General features: G+C 47.2%; 1 protein-coding gene across 6 annotated transcripts in view; it reads left to right on the top strand.

Moving 5' to 3' along the window:
• The window catches only part of LOC129708782 (DENN domain-containing protein 2D-like), a 47031-nt gene that overhangs the window by 8312 nt on the left and 15903 nt on the right, over positions 1-22816 (top strand). The window contains exons 1-8 of one of the 6 annotated variants that reach the window (XM_055654748.1): positions 4804-4843; positions 5306-5394; positions 11944-12095; positions 12718-12830; positions 13742-13811; positions 18946-19023; positions 19432-19572; positions 21984-22132. In XM_055654748.1, coding sequence (XP_055510723.1) covers positions 5316-5394; positions 11944-12095; positions 12718-12830; positions 13742-13811; positions 18946-19023; positions 19432-19572; positions 21984-22132 — 782 coding nt within the window. In that variant the 5' untranslated portion in view covers positions 4804-4843; positions 5306-5315. Of the gene's footprint in view, positions 1-4803; positions 4844-5092; positions 5150-5305; positions 5395-11940; positions 12096-12717; positions 12831-13741; positions 13812-18945; positions 19024-19431; positions 19573-21983; positions 22133-22816 lie in introns of those variants that run through there. The other 5 variants (XM_055654746.1, XM_055654747.1, XM_055654744.1 and 2 more) reach the window with 5 other exon arrangements.

The raw sequence follows: 22816 nt of genomic DNA, 5'->3' as shown, positions 1-22816 counted from the left end.
ATTATATGTATGACTGCAGGCAACGACAATAAAGGAATCTAATCTAATCTAATCTAAAACCTCTTCCTTGCTGATCAGTAAGTGTCCATTTCCCACCACTTGGTCCTTAGCCTTCCAAGTGTTGGCGATTGGAGTGCTCATCGAGATAATTCTTAAGCCCAACTGTATGAACACACTTTGATTCCACTCCATGAACTACCTCTCCATTGTAACACTATATCGAGCCCTCCCGCGCTTCCTCGGAGAGTGCAAGAGTTAGTGTCAACCCCCAGACTGCGAAATAAAAAACTTCAGAGGGAGGATGTTATTTGGTTTTCAAGGATCCCAATAGGGAGCATTAACGTGAAAAGGGAGAGGCAACCAGCTCCTAAAAAAAATGTGCTGGATTGAAGAGGGTTATTGAGAAAAGGTGATCAATTGAAATGTAAACTGTCTCTCTCTCTCAGGAGGTGCTGCCTGACTTTTTCTGACCAGCATTTTCTGGCTTTATCTCAGGTTTGCAACATCTGCAGGTTTTGTTTTGAGATAGAGAGCTGCCTGATTAGGAGGAAAGTATGCAGGGTTAAGGGGAGAAAGTAGTGGGAAGAAAGTGGGGCACAGACATACCCTTACTCCCAATAACCAGTACAGGCCATCCTCAGGTGACATAAATCGATTTTGTCCATGTCGGACAAAGCACAAAATCACTCAATACAGTGACCATGCCTCCACGGTGTTGTAATAAGTAGCATCAAAAGGTCAATAAGCCTGATAAGATCGAATAGAGACAGAAAACTAGTTCTGCCATTTGGAAAGAATGAAAAGTATGTTCATACATCAGACCTCAGTTTAATAATATCATGGGAGCTTGTTCATAACCCAAGGGATAACCTGTATCTATTCTATGGACACATGTGTTCACGTTTGCATACAATATATGTGCCTGACATTTCCATGCAAAAGCAGTTACTTTTTGATTCTATCCCAATTGTCTGAAAACAGAGGAAGAGACAGAGAGACAGTCAGTCAGAGAGACAGAGGGACAGTCAGTCAGAGAGACGGAGGGTCAGAATTATAAGGAAATCTAGACAGAGAGAGAAAATACAAAGTGCGGAAGGTACAATGCTCTCCAACAGAGTGAGTTGGAGAGCATTGGAGACAAGATGGAAAAGACACAAGCAAGTGTGGGGGCTGGAATCTTGAGTAAAATACAAAGTGCAGAAGTAACTCAGCAGGTTAGGCAGCATCTGCGGAAGGAATAGATGGTTAACGTTCTGGGTAAGGATACTTCAGACTGATTGAGGTTGGAGGGAGGGGAGAAAATGGAAAAGAGGTGTGGAGGGCGGGGGGGGGGGGGGGGGGGGGGCAGGTGGGATAGGGGAAGAGGAGATGGGGAGAGGAAGGCAAATGCTCAGGCAGAACAGAAGATTGAGTTGGAGTACTTTAGGCAGTACAAAGTAAAGTGAGACGTGGACATGGTGCACGGGAGAGCTACAAGAGGTCAGTGAGTATACACAACTTTGAGGTAACAAGATCCTCAAATTGAAGGAGCAAAAAATACCTGTGGTTTTCCAATGCCTGTGTTCGATTGCGTTTCGCACAACATGTTCATTCTCGAATCGAATTTCAACACACCAAAAATATCCTTGAATAACAGGATTTATTTTACTTTCAATATTATTTGATCGTCCACGTGAATCTTGGAAGCATTGGAAGGTGAGGGTCAATGCACAAATTCATGGGTGCCGATTTATTCACCAATTTAATAATAGTTAGTGGGGCAATCACATCACACATTGACTAATAATCCAGAATTCCCAGATTTCAGAATGATCAAATCTGCAGATTAAATGCCATAAATTCATCAATGATTGCAGTGCTCTGAAACTGAATATCACCAAATTAAACAGATTACTTAATCACAATTTTAAAATATTATTTTATATTACTTATCAAACAGAACCATACAGTGAAGGAAGCAAAGTGCTTGAGTAATTCATGTGTAAGAAGGAACTGCAGATGTTGGTTTACAACGGAAATAGACACAAAATGCTGGAGAAACTCAGCAAGTCAGGCAGCATCTCTGGAGAAGAGGAGTAGATAACGTCTCGGGCCGAGTCCCTTTGGCAGACAGTCTGATGAAGGGTCTCAACCCGAGACGTTACCTATTTCTCTTCTGCAGAGATGCTGCCTGACTTGCTGAGTTTCTCCAGCATTTTGTGTCTGCTTGAGTAACTCAGTGGGTCAGGCAGCATCTCTGGAGAACATGGACAGGTGATGTTTCAGGTAGGGACCCTTCGTCTGAAATTCTCCAGAGATGCTGGCTGACCTGCTGAGTTGCTCCAGCACTTTGTGCCCGTTTGTTTAAACCAGCATCTGCAGTTCCATGTTTGTACAGAACCATACAGTAGATGTAACCAAACACGTTGTGGTTATTGTACACACGTGCAAAGTCAACGTGAAACCTCAAATAAATGATTTCTCATATTTCTTCCCACTACAGGAGGCCATTCAGCCCATCAAGTCTGTGCTGGGTCTCAGAGCATTCCTACCATTCTCCACATATTCCACTAACCTGTTCTCTCTCACATTTCCACCCTCCCTCCACACTTCCTCAGCCATCCACTACACTTGGGGCAATTCAGAATGGAGAATTATTAAACTTTAGCCGGAGGGTGGTGAATCTGTGGGATTCATTGCCACAGACGGCTGTGAAGGCCATGTCTTCGGGTATTTTTAAAGCAAAGATTGACTGGTTCATGATTAGTACGGGTGCCAAAGGTTATGGGGAGAAGGCAGGAGAATGGGGTTGAGATAAAAGATATATCAGCCACAATTGAATGGTGGAGTAGACTCGATGGGTTAAATGGCCTAATTCTGCTGCTACAACTTAGGAACTTATAATTATGAACTTCTGAACTGACCAACCTGCATGTCCTTGGGATGTGAGAGGAAATCCAAGGGGAGAATGTGCAAACTCTGCGCAGACAGCGCCCGAGGTCAGGATTGAACCTGGGTCTCTGGAATTGGGAAGCAGCGTCCTTACCTGTTATACCATTGTGCCTCAAGTGAGACCAACCAGAATGAAGTGAATCCTGGATGATACTAGACCAGACCATTTAGGGGATGAAATGTCTCCTAATGCAAAGCAGAATGGATATCTTGAACTTCCTCCTGTAGAATTCTGATAAGTGGAAAGGAGAAGTGGTGAATGAAGAGTTTCAAGACAGAAGTCGCTAAATGTATCTTCAGACAAAGTATACAAAGTTAAGGGGAATATATATATGTGATACATATGGATATGAAATAGGGGTGCAGCTTGGAAAGTGGGACAGAGGAAGGGATCTGGAGGTGGAAAAGGGGCTTGGGTGCAGGTCAGAGAAACAGGTAACATACCCGACTGAACTCCTCGAATCCAGCATCCACTATATACACTCCCCACATCACTGAACAGTGCCCCCCACCCCCTTCAAAGGTGTCAACAAGATAAATCAGTGTGACAGTTGTAATATTTACAAACAATGCCGTACATGATTCATTAATGGGATGTAACAAAGTGCAAATGCAAATAAGTGCAAATTGTTATAAAATTATACCTGGCTGCAATGCAGAAACAAAACTTCCCATCACAATCAGATTTTTTGTGCTCCTCTGGCCCTTCTCCTTCATCCCAAGCCTCCTCTCTATTTCTCCTGACCCCTTTTCCCTCTCTCCTATTCCAATCTCCCTCCAACTCCTATTCCATTCACACCCCATATCCTCTTGGATTGGGTGTATTGAGCCACAACACAGAGTGCAAGTGAACATAAAGTAACACAGCAGCATCTCTGGAGAACACGAATAGGTGATGTTCTGCGTCAGGACCATTTTGAACCTATCCAATGTTCTCCAGAGATGCTGCCTCACCTGCGGAGTTACTCCAGCACCTTGTGTCATTTTGTGTATTAAATAGCACCTGCAGCTCCTTCTTTCTACAGAATGCAGATGAGAAGGCAGTCACAATCATCATTACAGAAGCAGACCCTCCAGCCCATGGAGTCCATGTTAACTATCAACCACCCATTATCACTGGTCCCATTTTATTCAGCCCACATTCCCATCGACAACCCAAGCAGAAAAAAGCGCTGGGGAAACTCAGCAGATCAGGCAGCATTTGTGGGGGGAAATGTACAGTCGAGATGGCTTCAGTGGAATCTGCGGAATTCATTACCACAGGCGGCTGTGGAGGCCAAGTCATTGGGTATTTTTAAGGCACAGATTGACAGATTCTTGATTAGTTAGGGTGTCAGGGGTTATGGGGAGAAGACAGGAGAAGAGGGTTGAGAGGGAAAGGTAGAACAGACATGATTGAATGAGTAGACTTGATGGACCGAATGGCCTAATTCTGCTCCTCTAACTTATGAACAACGGTTTGGGTCCAGAGGGCCTCAAGATGAAATATCATCTGCCCATTGAGTTGCTCCAACGGTTTGCTTTTTGATCCAGATTTCTGCATCTGCAGTCTTTTCCTGCCCCATCAACTCAACCCCACCCATCCACCCCCGGACTCTATCGCTGAACCCATCTTGCACACAAGGAGCAATTTACAACCTGCCTACCGGCACGTCTTTGGCATGTGAGATAGCCCGCAAACGTTGGACATTTAAATCCAGCATACTGTCGTGGTGGGATTCGATGCACAAGTGACTATGTTTGATTTGCTGGCGAAATAACTTTCATTTGAATACGTTAATTGCTTACTACTTTAAACAGATTGCAGAATCGACTGTGGTGGGAAATAGGATCCGCCCAGTCCCGTCCTTGCACCACCCCACCCGTTGAGCCGGAGTTAAGTCTTGGGGAGGACGGATGGCACATTTTAAATGTTAGTCCCATATGTTGTATGCACGCCTCACGTCTTATTATTGTACTTGTGCGGCAATGTGTCTCCTTTTGCATCGTTCCCAGCTCATGCATTGCTTTCGGAATAACTTTCCCCCCATGCAATCCCGAGCAGGGGTCTGCAGCGAGCCGGGAGGGAGGGGGCTGAGAGATATGGGGGGGAAGAGTCGGCATCGAGCCCCCCACTCCTCACCCAGCCCTGGGGGGGGGCGGAGTAGGCGCGCCGGCCGCAGTCCCAGGGAGCCGCCCAGCCCGGAAACCAGCACCTGAGAGCGGCGGCGGGCGGCAGGTGAGAGCGGGAGGTTGTCTGCACCGCGGGGGAGGGAGGGGAGGATGACCGGGTGCACGCCGCCACCGTCCCGTTGCTCTCCCCGTCCCCGGGCACTGCAGCCCCCCCGGCCATACCCCGCCGCCCACTGACCACTGCCCCGTTTGTCTGTTGCAGAGCGGGCGGCATGAGCCAGTTAACGTCGGCTTTCCGGCGGAGCATTCGGCGGCTGACCTGGCATGGACGGCAGCAGCGCCCCAGACCCAGTGAGTGCGGGCCGGGAGAGCGGGGCTTGGGTTGGCTTGGGGTGGGTCCGGGTCAGATTGGCGAGGGGTCAGTGAGGGGAGGAGAGAGTTGGGAGGGGGCAATGGGCGGAGGGGGCAGGAGGGTTAGGGGTCAGTGGGTGTAGTGGAAGAGGAACAGGATTGGGGAGGGGGTCAGTGGATTAGAATGGGTGGGGTCAGATTGGGGTATGGGTCATCTGAGTGGATTGATGTTGGGACCGGGAGGGATAAATCTAGTTCAGCACGAGGCCGTGGTATTTGGGGTGGTGCAGAGTGGGTTCATGTTCACAGACTATTGGGGTTGGTTGGTGACACAAGTGAGATCGGTTTGGAAGTTAAATTTGAATTGTGAGTTTTCTGAACAAATATAAAATGCAGCATTGTAGTTTGGTTTCAGGGGGTGAATAAAATGAACCCTGAAGTGTATATTTCATATTTCCTTAGGGCAGAGTGAAAGGCCTGTCATACCATTGGATTGGTGCCAGCTCACAGAGCGATCCCATTGCATCACTCATTGTCGCTGTTACATATTTCTTTCAGAACCCTTCAGCTCCTCCCACTATTTTTTTCCTTACAAGCTTTATTCAGTAATTGCATATTACAGTGTACCTGAAGGTACAAAAACGTTCAATAATCACATGACATCAGGCAATCCTCATAATACAATAGTGGCATCTTTATCTACAATTCACTCGATCCCCTCCCCCCGCGGCGACCAGCGTTAACGGATAGCCTCCAGTGTCCCCTTGGACACCGCCTGTTCCCTCTCCAGGGACACACGGACACGGACATAGGCCCGGAAGCGGAGCAGGCAGTCAACTCTGGTGTGACCATCGACGACCTGCGAATGGCCATCTTGGCCAGGCCCAGGAGCAGACCGGCAGGGAGATCCCACCCTCCCGATCGACCCTCCCCACTCCCTGCCTTGTACCCAAATACCAAGAATCATGGGACTAAAATGCAACCAAAACTTGACGAGCAGCCTCTTCAGATATTCGTACAGGGGCTGCAACCTCTCACACTCCATATACACGTAGAACATTTGTCTCTTCATCGCCGCAGACGTCAGCTCCTCCCACTGTGTCGTGAACTGACACACTTGAGGGCACTTCAGTGGTCAATTAACTTACTGCCCCGTGTGGGAGGAAACCAGAGCCCCTGAGGCATTTGGGGGTGGGGGAGGCTCATGGTTGCAGGGAGAACATGCAAGCTCCCTACACTGTGCCAGAGATCCAGATCACAGGAGCTCGACCAGCTGCATTTAAATTGTTCTCCAGTAGATTGCATTGGTTATAAAATAGGCTGTAGTGGCACAGCAAATATCTTTTGCTCCATAGTGAATGTCAAATCCAACTTTGCCAATAATACAGTGGATATCTAGCAGCAGTATAAACTTTGGAAGCATTACATTGCAAAGACACAAATCATTTATTAGTCAAAGTGTTCTCATTTATTAGTCACTTTGGGGAAGCACATAATGCAGCAAAATCCCCACTTTCCCAAAAGTATTCTTTATTTGTAAATATATTTGGTGGTTTCTCTGCCTTTATTGTATCAATTAAGCAATTCAATTCATTCCCTTGCACTTCGCCAACACTGCTCGTGTGCCTCCTTGAAGAAATGCCTGTGTGGCTGAGATGCTGTTGCACAGGATCTAGTCCCTCGCAATCCAGTGATAGCTGGACGAAGGGTCGCACTGCTTCCCCACAGATGAACGTTGCAGTGGTTGCAACGAGTTCCACTCGACACTGTTCCTGCATCACCGGTAGTGTTTGCCTGCGACATCTCCTCACAACAGAAGACCAATAGGCTCCGGGCTGAGCAAAGTGCATCTTTCACTGAGATGGTGATCTTCTGACAGCAGTTAATGTCTTATCTCATGTGAGGGGCAAATGCCTGTGGCCAATCTGTGGGCTGGAAGAAAAACAGATGAAATATCTTCACCTTAGTATAGAGCTTCCATTCAGCAGCAAGCCATACACACTGAGATGTGGTAGAGATTAGTAGCAAAACAAGCTGGGAATCTTATAGTGACCAGATATCTCTCTTGACCTCCCTGGGCAAAACAGTCCAGGCACCTGCTTGAGGTTTAGAGTTTAGTTTAGTTTAAGACACAACAATAGAAATGGCCCTTCAGCCCCCTGAGTCTACACAGAGCTTTGATCTCACCTCACACCAGTTCTATGTTCTCCCACTCCCTACACATTAAAGGCAATTTTACAGATGTCAATTCACCTACAACCTGCACATCTTTACACAACAAACATGGGAATGATAAAAGGCCCATCAACCCACTGAGCCAGACTGACCTTTAATCATGCATTAATCCTATTTTTTTAATTCTCTCTACGTTCCCATCAACACACAGACGGCAGGCACCCAGGGTTAGGATCAAGCCAGGGTCTCTGGCATTGTGAGGCGGCAGTAGCTCTACCAGCTGCACCTTTGTGCCGCTTGGGGAAGACAACAAATTTAATTTGAGCCTTAGCCCCTTTAAATAGCATAGTTTCAGCAGAAAGATGTTAGTTTGCCTTGTCATTTCTCAGATATGTGAGACTGCACGTCACGGCAGATGAACATCTGCTATTTGTTAACTTTGGGAATGCATGGGAGAATCAAAATCCAGATGGAAAATGAGAAGACAGCTCTGCCAATCGACACCAGGAAACAACAAAGTGTCCTAATTGCTCTCGACAAAGAATTTGCTTGTTCCCAACTGCCTAAACCTGATGAATGCCTTCTTTTTCCCGACCAGAGCCTCAATATTTCTCAACAACCAGGGTTCCGTAATCTTGCTAACCTTGTCCTTCACTTTGGCCAGAACATGCTGTCCTTGAACTCTTGCTATCTCACTTTTAAAAGCTTCACATGTGTCAGAAATTCATTAAGCTTGTGTCCTGCCCTGTCAATCGCTGCAGGTTCCTGCCTGATGCCACCAAATGTGGATGTGGAGAGGATGTTTCCATTAGTGGGAGAGTCTAGGACCAGAGGCCACGGCCTCAGAATAAAATGACGCATCTTTAGAGCAGAGATGAGGAAGAATTTCTTTAGTCAGAGGGTGGTGAATCTGTAAAATCCATTGTCACAGACTGCTCTGGAAGTCGTCAATGGATATTTTTATGGTTATAGATTGATAGATTCTTGAATAGTAAGAGTGTCAGGGGTTATGCGGCGAAGGCAGGAGAATGGGGTTGAGAGGGAAAGATAGATTCACCATGATTGAATGGCAGAGTAAACTTGATGATTGATTGGCCTAATTTTTCTCCTATGACATGAAAACTGTCCTTGACCCAATTTGGGACCTTAACTTGTGGCCAGTCCAATCTTTCCCCATAATTATTTAAAAACAAATAGAATTATGGTCACTGGTCCCAAAGTGCTCTTCCACTGACACTTCAGTCACTTGCTCTACTTCCGTCCACAAGAGCAAGTGTTGGGCCCTCTTTAGTGGAACCGTCTATATATTGAGCTCCTGGCTGTCCTGTCTTCTAAACTTGCTCTTTGATTTACAGTATTGGCCCCCAACTTCTCATCTGTCTCTACTGCTCCTGGACTCACCTACTGCCAACCCAGTTTAAACGCTCCCTAGCAACACAAGCATATCCCTCCCCCAGGATATAGGTCCCCCCTCTAGTTTAGTGCAATCTGTCCCTCTTGTACAGGTCACCTCTGCCCCAGAAGAGATCCACAATGGCCTAAAAAGCTGAATACCTGCACCCTACACCAGGTTCTCAGCCATGCATCCATTTAACATCCTATTTTTGCCCTGACTAGCACATAGCACTGGGAGAAATCCCGAGATAACTACCCTTGAGGTGCTGCTTTTTAACCTCTTTTCTTATTCCCTATATTCACTCCACAGGACCTCGTCCCTTTTTCTACTTATGTAATTGTTATCGATGTGCACAACAAACTGACTGCTCACCACCCCGTTTGAGAATGCTCTGCCCCAAGAGGTCCTTGACCCTGGTACCCCAGAGGCAACACACCAGGGTCAAGGTCTCCTGTCACTATCACTCTGACTAACTCCACCCACCCTTCCCCACTGAGCCTCAGAGCCTATCATGGTGCCAGAGGCCTGGGTGCTGCTACCATCTGAAAAGTCATCCTCCCAACAGTATTCAAAGACATAAACACCCCTATGCCCCCTAGCAAAAGCAAGAGAGTGTAGGTTTAAGGTCAGACGGAGGAGATTAGAAGGGGATCTGAAGGGTAAGTTTATTTATCACAGAGAATGGTTGACAAATAGAATTTGCTGGCAGAAAAGTTGGAGTCAATTACAATCTTTGTGTATAAAAGGCATTTAGACAGACATTAAATAGGCAAGATTCATGAGGAGGTACACAAAAAAGCTGGAGAAACTCAGCGGGTGCAGCAGCATCTATGGAGCGAAGGAGAAAGGCAACGTTTCGGGCCGAAACCATTCTAAGGACATTGCCTTTTTGTTGCCTATCTCCTTCGCTCCATAGATGCTGCTGCACCCGCTGAGTTTCTCCAGCTTTTTTGTGTACCTTTGATTTCCAGCATCTGCAGTTCCTTCTTAAAGATTCATAAGGATATGGACCGAATGCATCCAAATGGGACTGATGTAGATGGGCAAAGTGGTTAGTGTGAACATGGTGAGCCGAAGGGCCGGTTGCTGTGTTGTATCTCTGACTCCAATAGAATGGGTTTCACTAAGATTGGACAGGGTTTGTGTAGTTTGGTTTACTGCTCTGAGGACAGGGGGTGGAGGGTTGAAGTTGCCGGGACACAGGGCAAGGGGGGGACTCGGGGGTGAGTGTCGAGGACACAGGTTCATGGATCAGAGGGATGTGGTGTTGAGTGACCCCGAGTTGGCTGGAGAAGGGCTGATTGGTTCAGTCAGTGAGCAGTATTGGGCATTGGGTCAACAGGCCAGGTGGAGAGAAGGTATCTGCCAAATGTAAGTCAGGAAAGGCGAGGGGGTCTAGTGATTGGAACAGAGTTAATTCGTGCCCATGATGAAATGATTGGTGTTGGAACCTGTAGTTCATAGATAGACCCTCTCAGATCTGTGCTGAGGTACGTAAAACAATTTGGTACAGTCACGGGCCCTTCGGCCCACAATGTCCATGCTGAGATTGATGCCGTTAATTTCCCAAAGGACACAAAGTGCTTGAGTAACCCAGCAGGTCAGGCCCGAAACATCACATCCATGTTCTCCAGAGATGCTGCCTGACCCATTGAGTTACTCCAGCACTGTGTCCTTTTAACTATTAAAGAGCATCTGTAGTTCTTTGCTTCTACACCAAGTTAATCTTCTCTGCTTGCACATGATCCTTATCCCTCCATTCTCTGCTTATCCATGCGCCCCTCTAACAGCCTCTGAAAAGCCACTATCGTATCTGCCTCCCCCCGCCCTCCCAGCGGCTCGTTCCAGCCTCTCCTCAGAGCTGATGGCCTCTAATCCAGGCAGCGTTCTGGCAGCCGTGATGTTGTCACGGTAACCAGGCAGGCATGGCTGTAGAAAGTCCCAGGGATTCCACAGCCGGTGTCCATCAGAGTCTGAAGTGTTTATGACAGGCCGTAAATTGCCGGGGAGTGGTAGGGTTGCCATGGCAACCCATGAGTTTCGCAGAAATTAATGTCCCCACACCGATGATCTTCCCGTTGACCTGTGACCCATGGAGGCAGCTGGAATGTGGAGCTGTTCCCAGCCTGGGTCCCTGAGGATTTCGTCAGTGGAATGTGCCCGGGGCCTGGTCGCATCATCATATAATACTTGGCCAAATAGTTAGGCGGGAATTCTGCAAGATTATTTTTAGTGCTGTGTGCTGCTGTGATTTGACCCTCCTGGTCTCCGTAACAACCGCCCCCCCCCCCCCCCCCCCCCCCCCGTCCACCTCCAGCCGCCATGCACCTGCCTCACCCATCCCCACCTCACATCCCCTCTGACCGCCCTCCTCACCCCCTCTTTCCCACCCATCTCAGCCCCTCATCTCATTCCTCGCCCCCTCACTTCCCCCCCCCCTTTTTCCCCCCCCTTTTCCTCTCCCCTCTTCCTCTTCCCTTCCCTTTCCTCCCCTTCCTCAGTCCCTCTCAACCTCCCCCTCCATCACCCCCCAACCCTCACCGAAACACCTCATCTCTTTTATTGCCTATGTTGGCTGTGCACTGTGATTCATGACTTATAAACTGATTAGTGTGGTGATGTTGTTGCCAGAGTTGCATCAATAACACGCACTGGAGAGAGGCGGGACGTTTCCTTGTTTATTTTGGAAACCCCCAAGCGTTGATTACATAATAGGAGGAGATCAGAGTTCGCGACGTAGGGCTGCAATTCAGAGCCTGAGACACAGTGCTGCAGATCAGCGTCTGAGACACAAGGCAGCAGATCAGGGTCTGGTACACTGAGCAGGAGTGTGTGGAGACTGAGGGGTTAGGTGGGAGATTGCTGAGCCGAGGCAGCCAGGAAGACAAGATCCCTGAGAATAAGGACGATGCCAGAAGCAAAAGCAAAATGTTTCCGATGGAAGTTTGTGAATTACATGAGCTGTGTTTCTAAAGCAGGTATCGAAAGGAGCGTCTCTGAGAGAGAAGCAAAGCCGGAGAAAGATTTGTCCCGTTATTCCGGTCAGTTGTTCTTCGAATACCTGGTGGTTGTTTCACTGAAGAAATCTGGAGAAGTGTACGAGCCACAGATTGCTTACCAGTTTCCGAAGGTAGGTTCCTATGTTAATTTGTCACAGCGACTCAATCAACATTCAGCTTGCGCGGGGAGGGGAGGAAGTGAACGGTGTTATTGAGCAGTCTGCCTGGTAAAGATGGCTCAATAACTTCCTCCTCGATGCTTATGAAACGGGTTTGAGCAAAGAGGAATTGTCGTAAAAGTCATTGCATAACCTGCAATGTTTAAGCAAGTGCCAGTGTGTGTATATCGTGACCAGTGCGTTTTGCAGGTAGATAATCGGTGAATCACTTGGGGTATTGTAGGCACTGACAGATTCACACCTGGAAAATTGACATCATGTTAATATTAATTGTTGATTAGTGTATTTATCACCGCCATTTTACTGTAGGTCTGTATTTACCACATTGCCTGTTTTACTGTGGGGGGGGCTGTTTTATTGTAAGGGTCTGTATTTATCACAGTGCCTGTTTTACTGTAGAGGGTCTGTATCACCACAGCTTCTTTACCATAGCCTTGCTTTCTGTAGGGGGTCTGCATTTACCATAAAGCCTTTTACTGTTGGAGGTGTTGAACGTGGTGGAGAGAGCGCATTTCAATCGTTACCACGGTCCACATCTCAAGTTGTTGACTTGACTTTTTTGGGTCCCTTTCAGAGGGAGAATCTTGTACGTTCTCAGAAGGAGGAAGAGGAGAATTTACTTAAGGCAATCCCACTGTTTTGCTTCCCCGACGGCAATACCTGGGCCCCGCTCACCGAGTATGAGAGGTTTGTACACGTTCCTTCAGTCTGCCTCACCACTGCAGCAACATTGCAACCTGCTCACTCTCTCCCTGCTTTTAATTGCTGTCCTTAGAAGAAAGATCTTTCTTGTGATGTCTCCAAAGCATTTACAGGGGAGAAGTATTTTTGAAGCATAGTCACTATTACATTGCTGCATGAATGGTCCACAGCGATAGCAGTAAGGTGGTATAGATCAGGTCCAGTTTGTGTTGATTGAGGGTAGACGTTGACAATTTGGATTCAATGGGATAAAATCACATACTTTTCCTCCACTAGTTTCATGACTCAATTACCCCAGCATGGAGGGGCAAGTAGACCACAGTCTTATTTACCTGACAACACAGTTCAGTTTAGTTTATTGTCATGTGTACCGAGGTACAGTGAAACACGGAATGGCTTCCATTGCACACTCCCAGAGCAGCTACAATGACACTAGTTACAAAGTGAAGTGCTCGATACATTGCCCCAACACCCATTCCCAGGGTAGGTACAACACTGTAGTTATAGAGTGAAGCCCTCTCTACACTGCCCCAACATTACACCCATGAGTGGAAGGGCAGAGCCAGGGGCTGAGGGGCTGGCATTTGTAATTTAAAGGGCGGCACTGTGGTGTAGCTGGCAGAGCTGCTGCCACACAGTGCCACAGACCTGGATTTGATCCAGGTGCCGTGCCCTTATCTGCTTGATAGCACGATCCCAACTCCAACCATTTCTTATGTGAAACACTTCTCCCTCAGCTCCCCTGTTAAACCTCCCAACTATAATCTTAAACCAATGCCCTCATGTTTTGACCTTGAGCAGCAGATCCCAGAGCTTTAGATCATTATACCAGCTTAATGCCTGAATAGAAATGCGCTTGTGCCTTTCTCTACTGAAGATTTTTGTTTCTTTTTCAGTGAAACCTTCTCCTTTGTCCTGACCAACGTGGACGGCAGCAGGAAGTTTGGGTACTGCAGACGCTTCCTGGTAAGATTATTCCCCCAGCCTAATTTCCCCCCTCCTTTTCCAAAGGTTGAAAATCAATCGACGTTTTTGATCAATGTATTACAATAATGGCAAACTGTAGTCTGAAACTAGAGTCTTAAATTGAAGCAATTGTGATATGTGTGTGGTTTGGAGTAGATGGGAAATTAAATTAAAAAAATTACTGTAGATGATCACCAGTAAAAGACAGAATGAAATTTAAGGCTGGGTTAAAGACTTGCGTTTGTCCCTCTCAAAATGAAAGTGGAATTCTATCATAGTATAGAATATGATCAAATCATAGTCATTATACCACAGAAATTCGTTACATATGAAATCACAAATTCAACCCATTTCAATAGATGATCTAATACAAGCCAGTTGGTTCCATAAGGTATTATTTTGAGAAACTGTTTTGAAGGGATCATGTGAATACATCCTCGACTATTGTTCAGAACTGTATTTACCCAGTTAAGAGAAGGCTACAGACCACATAATTTTTGCTTATTCATTTATCGGACTTATTTTTAGCTATAAAACCTCCCGGCAGGAATGGTCAGCCCGCAGTTTTGATCCCCTTGCCCAAAGAAGGATATTCATAAGTTCATAAGTTATAGCAGCAGAATTAGGCCATTAGGTCTATCAAGTCTACTCTGCTATCCAATCATGGCTGATCTATCTTTCCCTCTCAACCCCATTCTCCTGCCTTCTCCCATAACCTCTGACTCCCTGAAATGTAGTATTGGAGGTAGTCCAAAGGAGATACACCAGGCTAATTCCTGGGCTGAGAGTGTTGTCTGGTCAGGGGAGACTGGACAGTTTGGGTCTGTGTAATACAATAATACTTTATACAATACAATACAATAATATTTTATTAGCCAAGTATGTTTTGCACCATACGAGGAATTCCATTTGCATACAGTCATACCAATAAACAGGAACAGAACTCACAAAATAAATTTAACTTAAACATCCACCACAGTGACTCCTCCAAATTCCTCACTGTGATGGAAGACAAAATAAAATTCAATCTCTTCCCTTCTTTGTCCGCTCGGAGCCATTCCGTCTATCAGTCTACTCTGCTGCTAAGCTCCTGGCTGATCTATCTTTGCGAGCCTCTCAAGACCCCCATCATTCTGCCTTCTCCCATAACCTCTGACTCCCTGAAATGTAGTATTGGAGGTAGTCCAAAGGAGATACACCAGGCTAATTCCTGGGCTGAGAGTGTTGTCTGGTCAGGGGAGACTGGACAGTTTGGGTCTGTGTAATACAATAATACTTTATACAACACAATACAATAATATTTTATTAGCCAAGTATGTTTTGCACCATACGAGGAATTCCATTTGCATACAGTCATACCAATAAACAGGAACAGAACTCACAAAATAAATTTAACATAAACATCCACCACAGTGACTCCTCCAAATTCTTCACTGTGATGGAAGACAAAATAAAATTCAATCTCTTCCCTTCTTTGTCCGCGGTCGGGGGCCATGAGCCCTCCGTAGACAGGACGATCTTACTCCCGTAGCCGGCGGTCGGGCCCTCCGCGTCGGGGCGATCAAGCGCCTGCATCGCGGGGATCTCAGCTCTCCCACGCTGAGCGATTGGACCCCGGGTCGGGGCTGGTCGAACCTTCTGTGCCGTCGGAGCTCCTGACATCTACAGTCTCTACCCGAGACTGCGAGCTCCTTGATGTTAAAGTCCACAGGCCGCGGTTGGAGCGTCGATCCCAGTCAAGGGATCGGCTCCGATGGTAAGTCCGCGCACCGTGGTGGGGCACAAAGTCAGTCCCGAGCAAGGCCGGCAGCTCCCTGATGTTTGGCCACAGAGCGACCGGAGATACGATCCGGAAAACAATCGTATCTCCGGCAAGGTAAGAGGTTTAAAAAAAGTTTCCCCTGACCCCCTCCCCCACCCACCAGATTAAAACAAACCAGAGAACATTAAAACAAACTTATAAACACAATAAAAATAACAAAAAAAAGACGAAAAGACAGCCAGACTGTTGGCGAGGCTGCGGTGGTCAAGATTCCTTGCATTATAGAAGAATGAAGGGAGACCTTACTGAGACATACAAGATCCCTGATGGGGCATGATTAAACGTAAATGAAGGGATGTTTCCCTAGTGGGAGAATCTTGAACAAGGGGTTACAATATATGGGGCTGGTCATATACAACTGAGGTGCTAGAAACCTGTTCTCTCTTCTCGTGTAATCCTTTCCCAGCTAATGGAGAGCATGAAGAATGGTACTGGACTGGAATGAAAGGCTTAGAAAGTTGTGAGTTTTTTGTGATAGCAGAGGATTGGGAGAATTCCGGGACCGACCCAAATAATCAAAAGAAAGGGGAAGGAGGCAGAATTTTGGCAAAATCAATTGGCGTAAAAACAGATTGTAAGAAGCCCCAAGAGTTTGTGCAAAGGAAGAGCAGTAAAAGCAAGCACTGGTCTTGTAGTTGTTTATTATTCCTGCAATAATGCAGAAGGTGGCCATTCCCAACTATGCCAGGGATCCTCTGGCACGTGGCCTTGTCTGGTTCCCAGGTCCCTGCGATCATCAACATTGCCCTTCGCAGACACCTCTACAGAGAAACAAAGAATTGCAGATAGACACAAAATGCTGGAATAATAAGGACCTGCAGATGCTAGCTTACCCAAAAAAAAGACACAGTGTTTAGTTCAGAGATACAGCGTGGAAACAGGCCCTTTAGCCCACCGAGTACACGCCAACCAGCAAACCCCATACACTAGTACTATCCTACACACTGGGAACAATTTACAATATTTACCGAAGACTATAAACATGTATGTCTTTGGAATGTGGGTGGAAACTGGAGCAACCAGGGAAAGCCCACGTGGTCACAAGGAGAACGTATGAACTCCGTACAGACCGCATCCGTAGTCAGTCTCCCTGGCCCGCTGAGTTACACCAGCCATTTGTGGGGTGTTTTTCCCTCCATAGAGAAGGCGGTTTTCTTGAACAAAAATCCCATGGGAGGGTTATTTTTGGCATCGCAAATGTGACATTTTGATAGAATTTCTGTCTTTAAATAGTTAATTGTCACCTTGAGTAGCGATGACAGCATTTCCGTGCCCATGAAGTACTAGCATTAAAAGAAACCCACATTTATGGTGAATGAGACCCAGAGCCAGCCAGGAAATTTCCCAATGGATGAATTTCTGCCAGAAATGGGTCCTTAATTTTGCTTTTGCGGAGTTTCTTATAGCATTGGAAGGCTTGCCAGTTAAAGTGGGGCAACTCGAATTATTGATGCCTTCATTCAAGTTTCTAATGTTCAAAATATGCAAAATCTCTTCTCAAAGTTTTAGTGCTTGACTCTGCGGGGATGCACGTTCTCATCGATGATTCTTCCAATCATTATGAATCACTGTCATACTGCAAAGGAAAAATAGTCTCTGCCAAATGAAAGAAGTGTCGGAAGTTGAGAGGCCATCTGTTAGAATTATCAAGTCATAGAGCAGCGCAGCACGAAAACAAGCACGTCAGCCCACCTTGTCCTTGCTGACCAAGTTGCCATATTGTAGTAGTTCCATTTGCCTGTATTTGGCCCGCAGGTCTCTAAACCTTTCCTTTCCATATCTGTCTAAATATCTTTAAAAAGTTGTATCTTTTTAAAATTGTATCGGTTTCTATAGCGTCCTCTGGCAGCTTCTCATCGAGGTTGGTGGGTCTTTGGAATTCCCCATTTTTGAAGTGTTCAGGAGGCGGTCATGAAGTCTACTAAAAACTGGAAGAGGTTTTGGAGGGAGGTGATGGTTTAAGTTTAGATTTTACTGTGGTACAGTGAAAAACATTGTTTTGCATGCTATCCAACCAAATCAGATAATGCCATACATTTATGCACTCAAGTCAAATTCAAATAGAGCAAAGGGAAAGATGCAGAGTGCAGAATATAGTTCTCAGCATGTCTGCAATGGGATAGAGGTGAATTGCACAGTACCCTAGCTTATGGAAGGACCGTTCAGAAACCCGATAACAGAGGGGACGAAGCTGTTCCTGAGTGTGGTAGTGCACGCCATCAAGCTTCTGTATCTTCTGCCCGATGAGAGCAGGCAGAGGAATGACCAGCGTGTGTCAAGTCTTAAATTATGTTGGCTGCTTCTCCGAGGCAGTGTGAAGTGTAGTGGGGCGTCCGATCTAATGGGGACCTGGGAGAAAGCTGAGGCTGTGATATGATTCCGCAGTGGAACAGGCAGGCAGGACTTTTAGACTTTAGAAATACAGCGTGGAAACAGGCCCTTCAGCCCAGCGAGTCCATGCCGGCCGGCGATCACCCCATACACTAACACTATCCTACACACTACGGACAATTTACATTTTCTTACAGAAGCCAATTAATCTATAAGCCTGTAGGTATTTGACGTGTAGGAGGAAACCGGAGCACCCGGAGAAAACTCTCACGATCACAGGGAAAATGCACAAACTCTATACAGACAGCACCTGTAGGAAGGATTGAACCCAGGTCTCTTACACTGTAAGGCAGCAACTCAACCACTGTGTCACATGTGGCTGATTCATGTTTCCAGGAGCACTTGGTTGATTCCAAGAAACAAATTGGAATTGTTTGTTCCACCCTACGGAACACTACGAGAGAGCCCTCAACTTGTGGGCTGTCGTTCACCATCCCTTCCTCAAGGCGATGCAAGGATTGACCAGCCAGTACTGACGTCCTGAGAGAGAGGGCCTGAACAAACACCATGCTGTGCAGAGTGACACAGCCAGGACCCACAATGTCCATGCAGTTGGCCCCAAGGTCTCTGGCGCAGGTGTCCCTGCCTCCTTGAGATGTGCCAAGATGTTAGGTCCATTTGCTGCTTTGTTGCAAAGAATGAGGCAATTGGGCCCATTAGCTCTGGGCTGATGCTTATGCTCCCTACCCTTATGGAATAAGAGGGAATGGGGTGCGGGCAAATATGTGGGATGGGATTGAGAGCTGGAATGGACCTAGCGGGTTGAATGGCCTCCTGGGTTATACACAAGTATGAAATGGAACAAGGAGGAAAATGGTTGAGTGGAGATTCTCCACAGTTGGCAGAGGAGGTATGTTGTGCTATGCCCCTGAAGTCCACGTCTCTGGTTAATGTAGTAGCCTCCCCTCCTCTCTCTTGCAGCCTCGTGGTGGAGGGGTTCAGTTGCCGGAGGTTTTCTGCATCATCAGCTGCCTGGGCTGTTTTAGCCTCTTTTCCAAGGTAGGCTTCAGAATGTGGGTGTGGGGTTGGGGAGCGGTTACAGATGAGGTGTGTGGGTGGCATATGGTTACAGCCCCCGGGTAGGGGGTGGTTACAGGCCGGGTATGTGGGGGAGGGAATGGGTACAGGCTGGGTGTGGGGACGTGGGGTGTAAGGGGAGTGATGGGCGTGGGGGTGGTTGCTGATGCAGGGCGCAGGGATGGTGGTTGGAGAGGGAGTTACCAGTGAAGGTGTGTAGGGAATGTGGGATTGCTGGGGTGCATGTGTCTGCCGTTTCTGCTCGTGGGGTCACGCGTTGCTCACGGGACCCCACGCCGTTCTTCCGGACCCTGGGCCGTTCACGGAACCCCACACCGTTCAGGGGACCCTGGGCCGCTCATGGGACAACTGCACATTGCCTCTCTGCAGATCCTGGATGAGGTGGAGAAGCGAAGGCAGATCTGCATGGCTGTGATCTACCCTTTCATGCAGGGGCTTCGGGAAGCTGCATTCCCAGCCCCGGGGAAAACAGTTTGTGTGAAGAGCTTCATCCCGGGATCGGGGACAGAGGTGAGTCTGCAGGAATTGCGGGCCAGGGCTGGGTAGAGTCAACTTGCTATTTTGTCCTGTATTGCTTAATGTTGTGCTTCATGCTAACTCAATCTATTAGCTTTGAAGCTCAGAAGAGGGAATGGCCAGGGTGAGACTGGTCCTTGATTAAGCTGAGGCAGCATGAAGTGTAGATGGAGTCAATGGAAGGGAGGTTGGTTTGCGTGATGGTCTGGTTATGTCCACAACTCTCTGGAGATCTGGCATGAAGGACAACCTTGGACAGATCAGGCACTATCAGGTTGAATAATGAGGCAGGCTTGAGTGGTCGAGTGGCCTATTCCTGTTCCCATTTTCTGGTGCGTTGTGCATAACCCATGGATAGGCAAGGTAGGTGCTGCTAGAGGCAAGTCTGTTCCTCACCACTCCTTGGAGCCTGACCCAACTATGACCCGCCACACACTGCATGTGTTTCGGGATCAACCAAGATGGTTGACTGGACAGCAGTCTTGGAATAGGTTCACTGCCGCGTGAGATTTCACCCACGGGCTTTGATCTGGCGTGGCACGCTTAATAGATGGCCTTTCATTTAAGGATTACTTTCTCCTGCCCTCCCGTCTCTGCTCCCCTCCAAACTCCCTGACCCTCTCCACCCCTCCCTTCTCTGCCCTCATCATCCCGTACCTCCAACGCACCTACCCCACCCTCACTTTCTCCCCGTCCACCTCTCCCATAACTTAGATTGTGTTGGAGACAGCTCATTTCTGTACACGTTTATGTCAAACAGTGGCCCTCCCTATTCAGATTAAAACTATTTAGGATTGAATATGTTTCAAAGAGATAAAGTTGTTTGACGGGTGCTATAATTGAACTGGTTCCCAGATGGTTAGCCACTTCCTCCCATTCTAGTGCTGCCTGTTCACTGCCTCGTGGAGGAGACAGCAAAATAGAATGATAAAATCTTGTGGCTTTAGTGCAATTTCAGTCAACATCCAACAAGATTCCCCTTCCTCCCTCCACACAGCCAACAATCCTTTCCAGACCTTCAACAGACAAACTCGGTGTTAGTTTATTATTGCCACGTGTACCGAGATACAGCGATTAGCAATGTTTTGGGTCCTGTCCAGCCAAATCATGCATACATCCGAATCTATTAGATAGTACAAAAGGGAAAATAAACAGAGTGCAGAATATGGTATTACAGCTGCAGAGAAAGCACTGATATAACAAAGTGCAAGGGCTGTAGCGGTAGATCAGGTGAGTGGGAATTCATGCCTAGCATGTGCTTTGAACTTGGCTCTGACAATGCACAAAACACAAAGTTAGCAGGCAGCTGCAACGTAGTGGGAATGCAAATGGCATATTGGCCTTTATTGCAAGGAGGTTGCAGTTTAAAAATAAGGAAGCATTGAGGAATAAGGAAGCATTGTTTCAAAAGTTTCAAAGGTCATTTATTGTCACGTGTACCAATTAAGGTGCAGTGATATTCGTATTACCATACAGCCATACTAAAAAAAGCAACAAGACGCACAACTACATAAAAGTTAACATAACCATCCACCACAACAGATTTCACATTCCTCTCTGTGAGGGAAGGCAATAAAGTCTAATCTTCTTCCCTCATTGTTCTCCCGCGGTCAGGGCGATCCAAGCTCCCGCAGCCGGCGGGCAAAGCCCCCGCAGCGGGGTGGTCGAAACTTCCGCGTCAGGGCGATCCAAGCTCCCACGTAGGAGGGTTGAAGCTCCTGCGGCTTGGATCTCCCGACGTCAGTCTCTAACCAGGGACCACGAGATCCACAATGTTAAATACCGCAGGCTCCAGTGGTTGGAGTTCAAAGGTCGATCCCTAGCAATGGATCGCCAGCTCACGATGTTAACGTCCCGCAGTTGGAGTTCCCAAAGTCGGCCTCCAGCAAACGCCTCCAGCTCCTCGATGTTAGGCCGTATTGTATAGTGAGGCTGCACCTGGGGAACTGTGTTCAGTTTTAGTCCCCATATTAAAAAAACACTGTGATCCAGCACCCACAAGACTTGACTGGCGCCTGACTACAGAATATACTTCTCCCCCCCCTCAATTGTTTTTCTTTGAATATGAGAACTGGAGAACTGTTCTTGTTAAGAATAGACCTGCCAGGCCACGTAGGGTGCTGTGAACTGTGTCTGTAAAACTGTGTCAATCTGAAACAATGCAGCTGAAAGACACACCACTCTGAGGTACAATGAGAAGCTTTGTTTTGCTTGCTATCAATACAGATATAGGAGGGGTTGAGGTGGGAGGTAGCAGGGAGATTGTCTGGTGGTGGTGACTCTGCCCCAAACAATCAGTGGTGATGTAAAGGCACAGGATTGCTGCCTGACCTGCTGAGTATTTCCACCATTTTGCTGTTCTCATCTCTGGTTAATGTAGCTGCCTCCCCTCTTCTCCTCCTCAGAACATCGAACTGACGCGGCCCGCTGATTCTCGCCTCGAACACGTGGACTTTGCCTCGCTGTTCAAATATTTATCGGAGGAGCACATCATCGATATCTTTGCGTCAATGCTGCTGGAGAGGAGAGTGATATTCCTAGCCGAGGAACTCAGGTAAAGGAGAGAGAAGCAAAAAAACCCATGGGCAGGGCACAAACACTGCTCTGGGCATAGTGTGTGGGCACATGTGTGACTGAGCAGGCGAGTGCATGCGTGCCAAGATCAGTGGTTCTCGATTTAATTACCTGGTTCAGTTCCCACACTAGAGGCCTAAGACGGATAACATCTTTGGCTCAGAGTATCAGGCTGAATGACATTTAAAATCCTGAAGTGAAATGTAAACAAAAGCCAGAAATACTCGGCAAGTGGGGCAGAGTGAGGATAAACCGGTGATGTTACAGGTCGAAGAGCCTTTGTCAGAACTGGGCAGGAGAGAAAGCAAGTTAAGTTCTCAGCAGCGGAGAAGAGGGGTGAAGGATGGGAAGAACAAAAGAAGTATCTCCCATAGAGTGAGACCAATGCGTTAATGCGGCAGCTGGCAGCACGGAGAGAAAGCCTGAGCCAACATCACACACAGATGATAGACACAAAATGCTGGAGTAATTCAGTGGGACAGGCAGCATCTCTGGATAGAAGGAATGGGTAATCCAGAGATGCTGCCTGTCCCTCTGAGTTACTCTAGCATTTAGTTTTAAATCTTTGGTTTAAATCAGCATCTGCAGTTCCTTCCTGCATCATATACAGATGACTGGCAGAAATGGCATGTTCTGGTAGACTGAAAGATGGTAAGGTTCTGAC

This window comes from Leucoraja erinacea, chromosome 24 (assembly GCF_028641065.1).
Source record: "Leucoraja erinacea ecotype New England chromosome 24, Leri_hhj_1, whole genome shotgun sequence".
In the NCBI taxonomy this organism is placed as follows: Eukaryota; Metazoa; Chordata; class Chondrichthyes; order Rajiformes; family Rajidae; genus Leucoraja; species Leucoraja erinaceus.
This window is presented reverse-complemented; position numbering and strand designations above follow the sequence as displayed.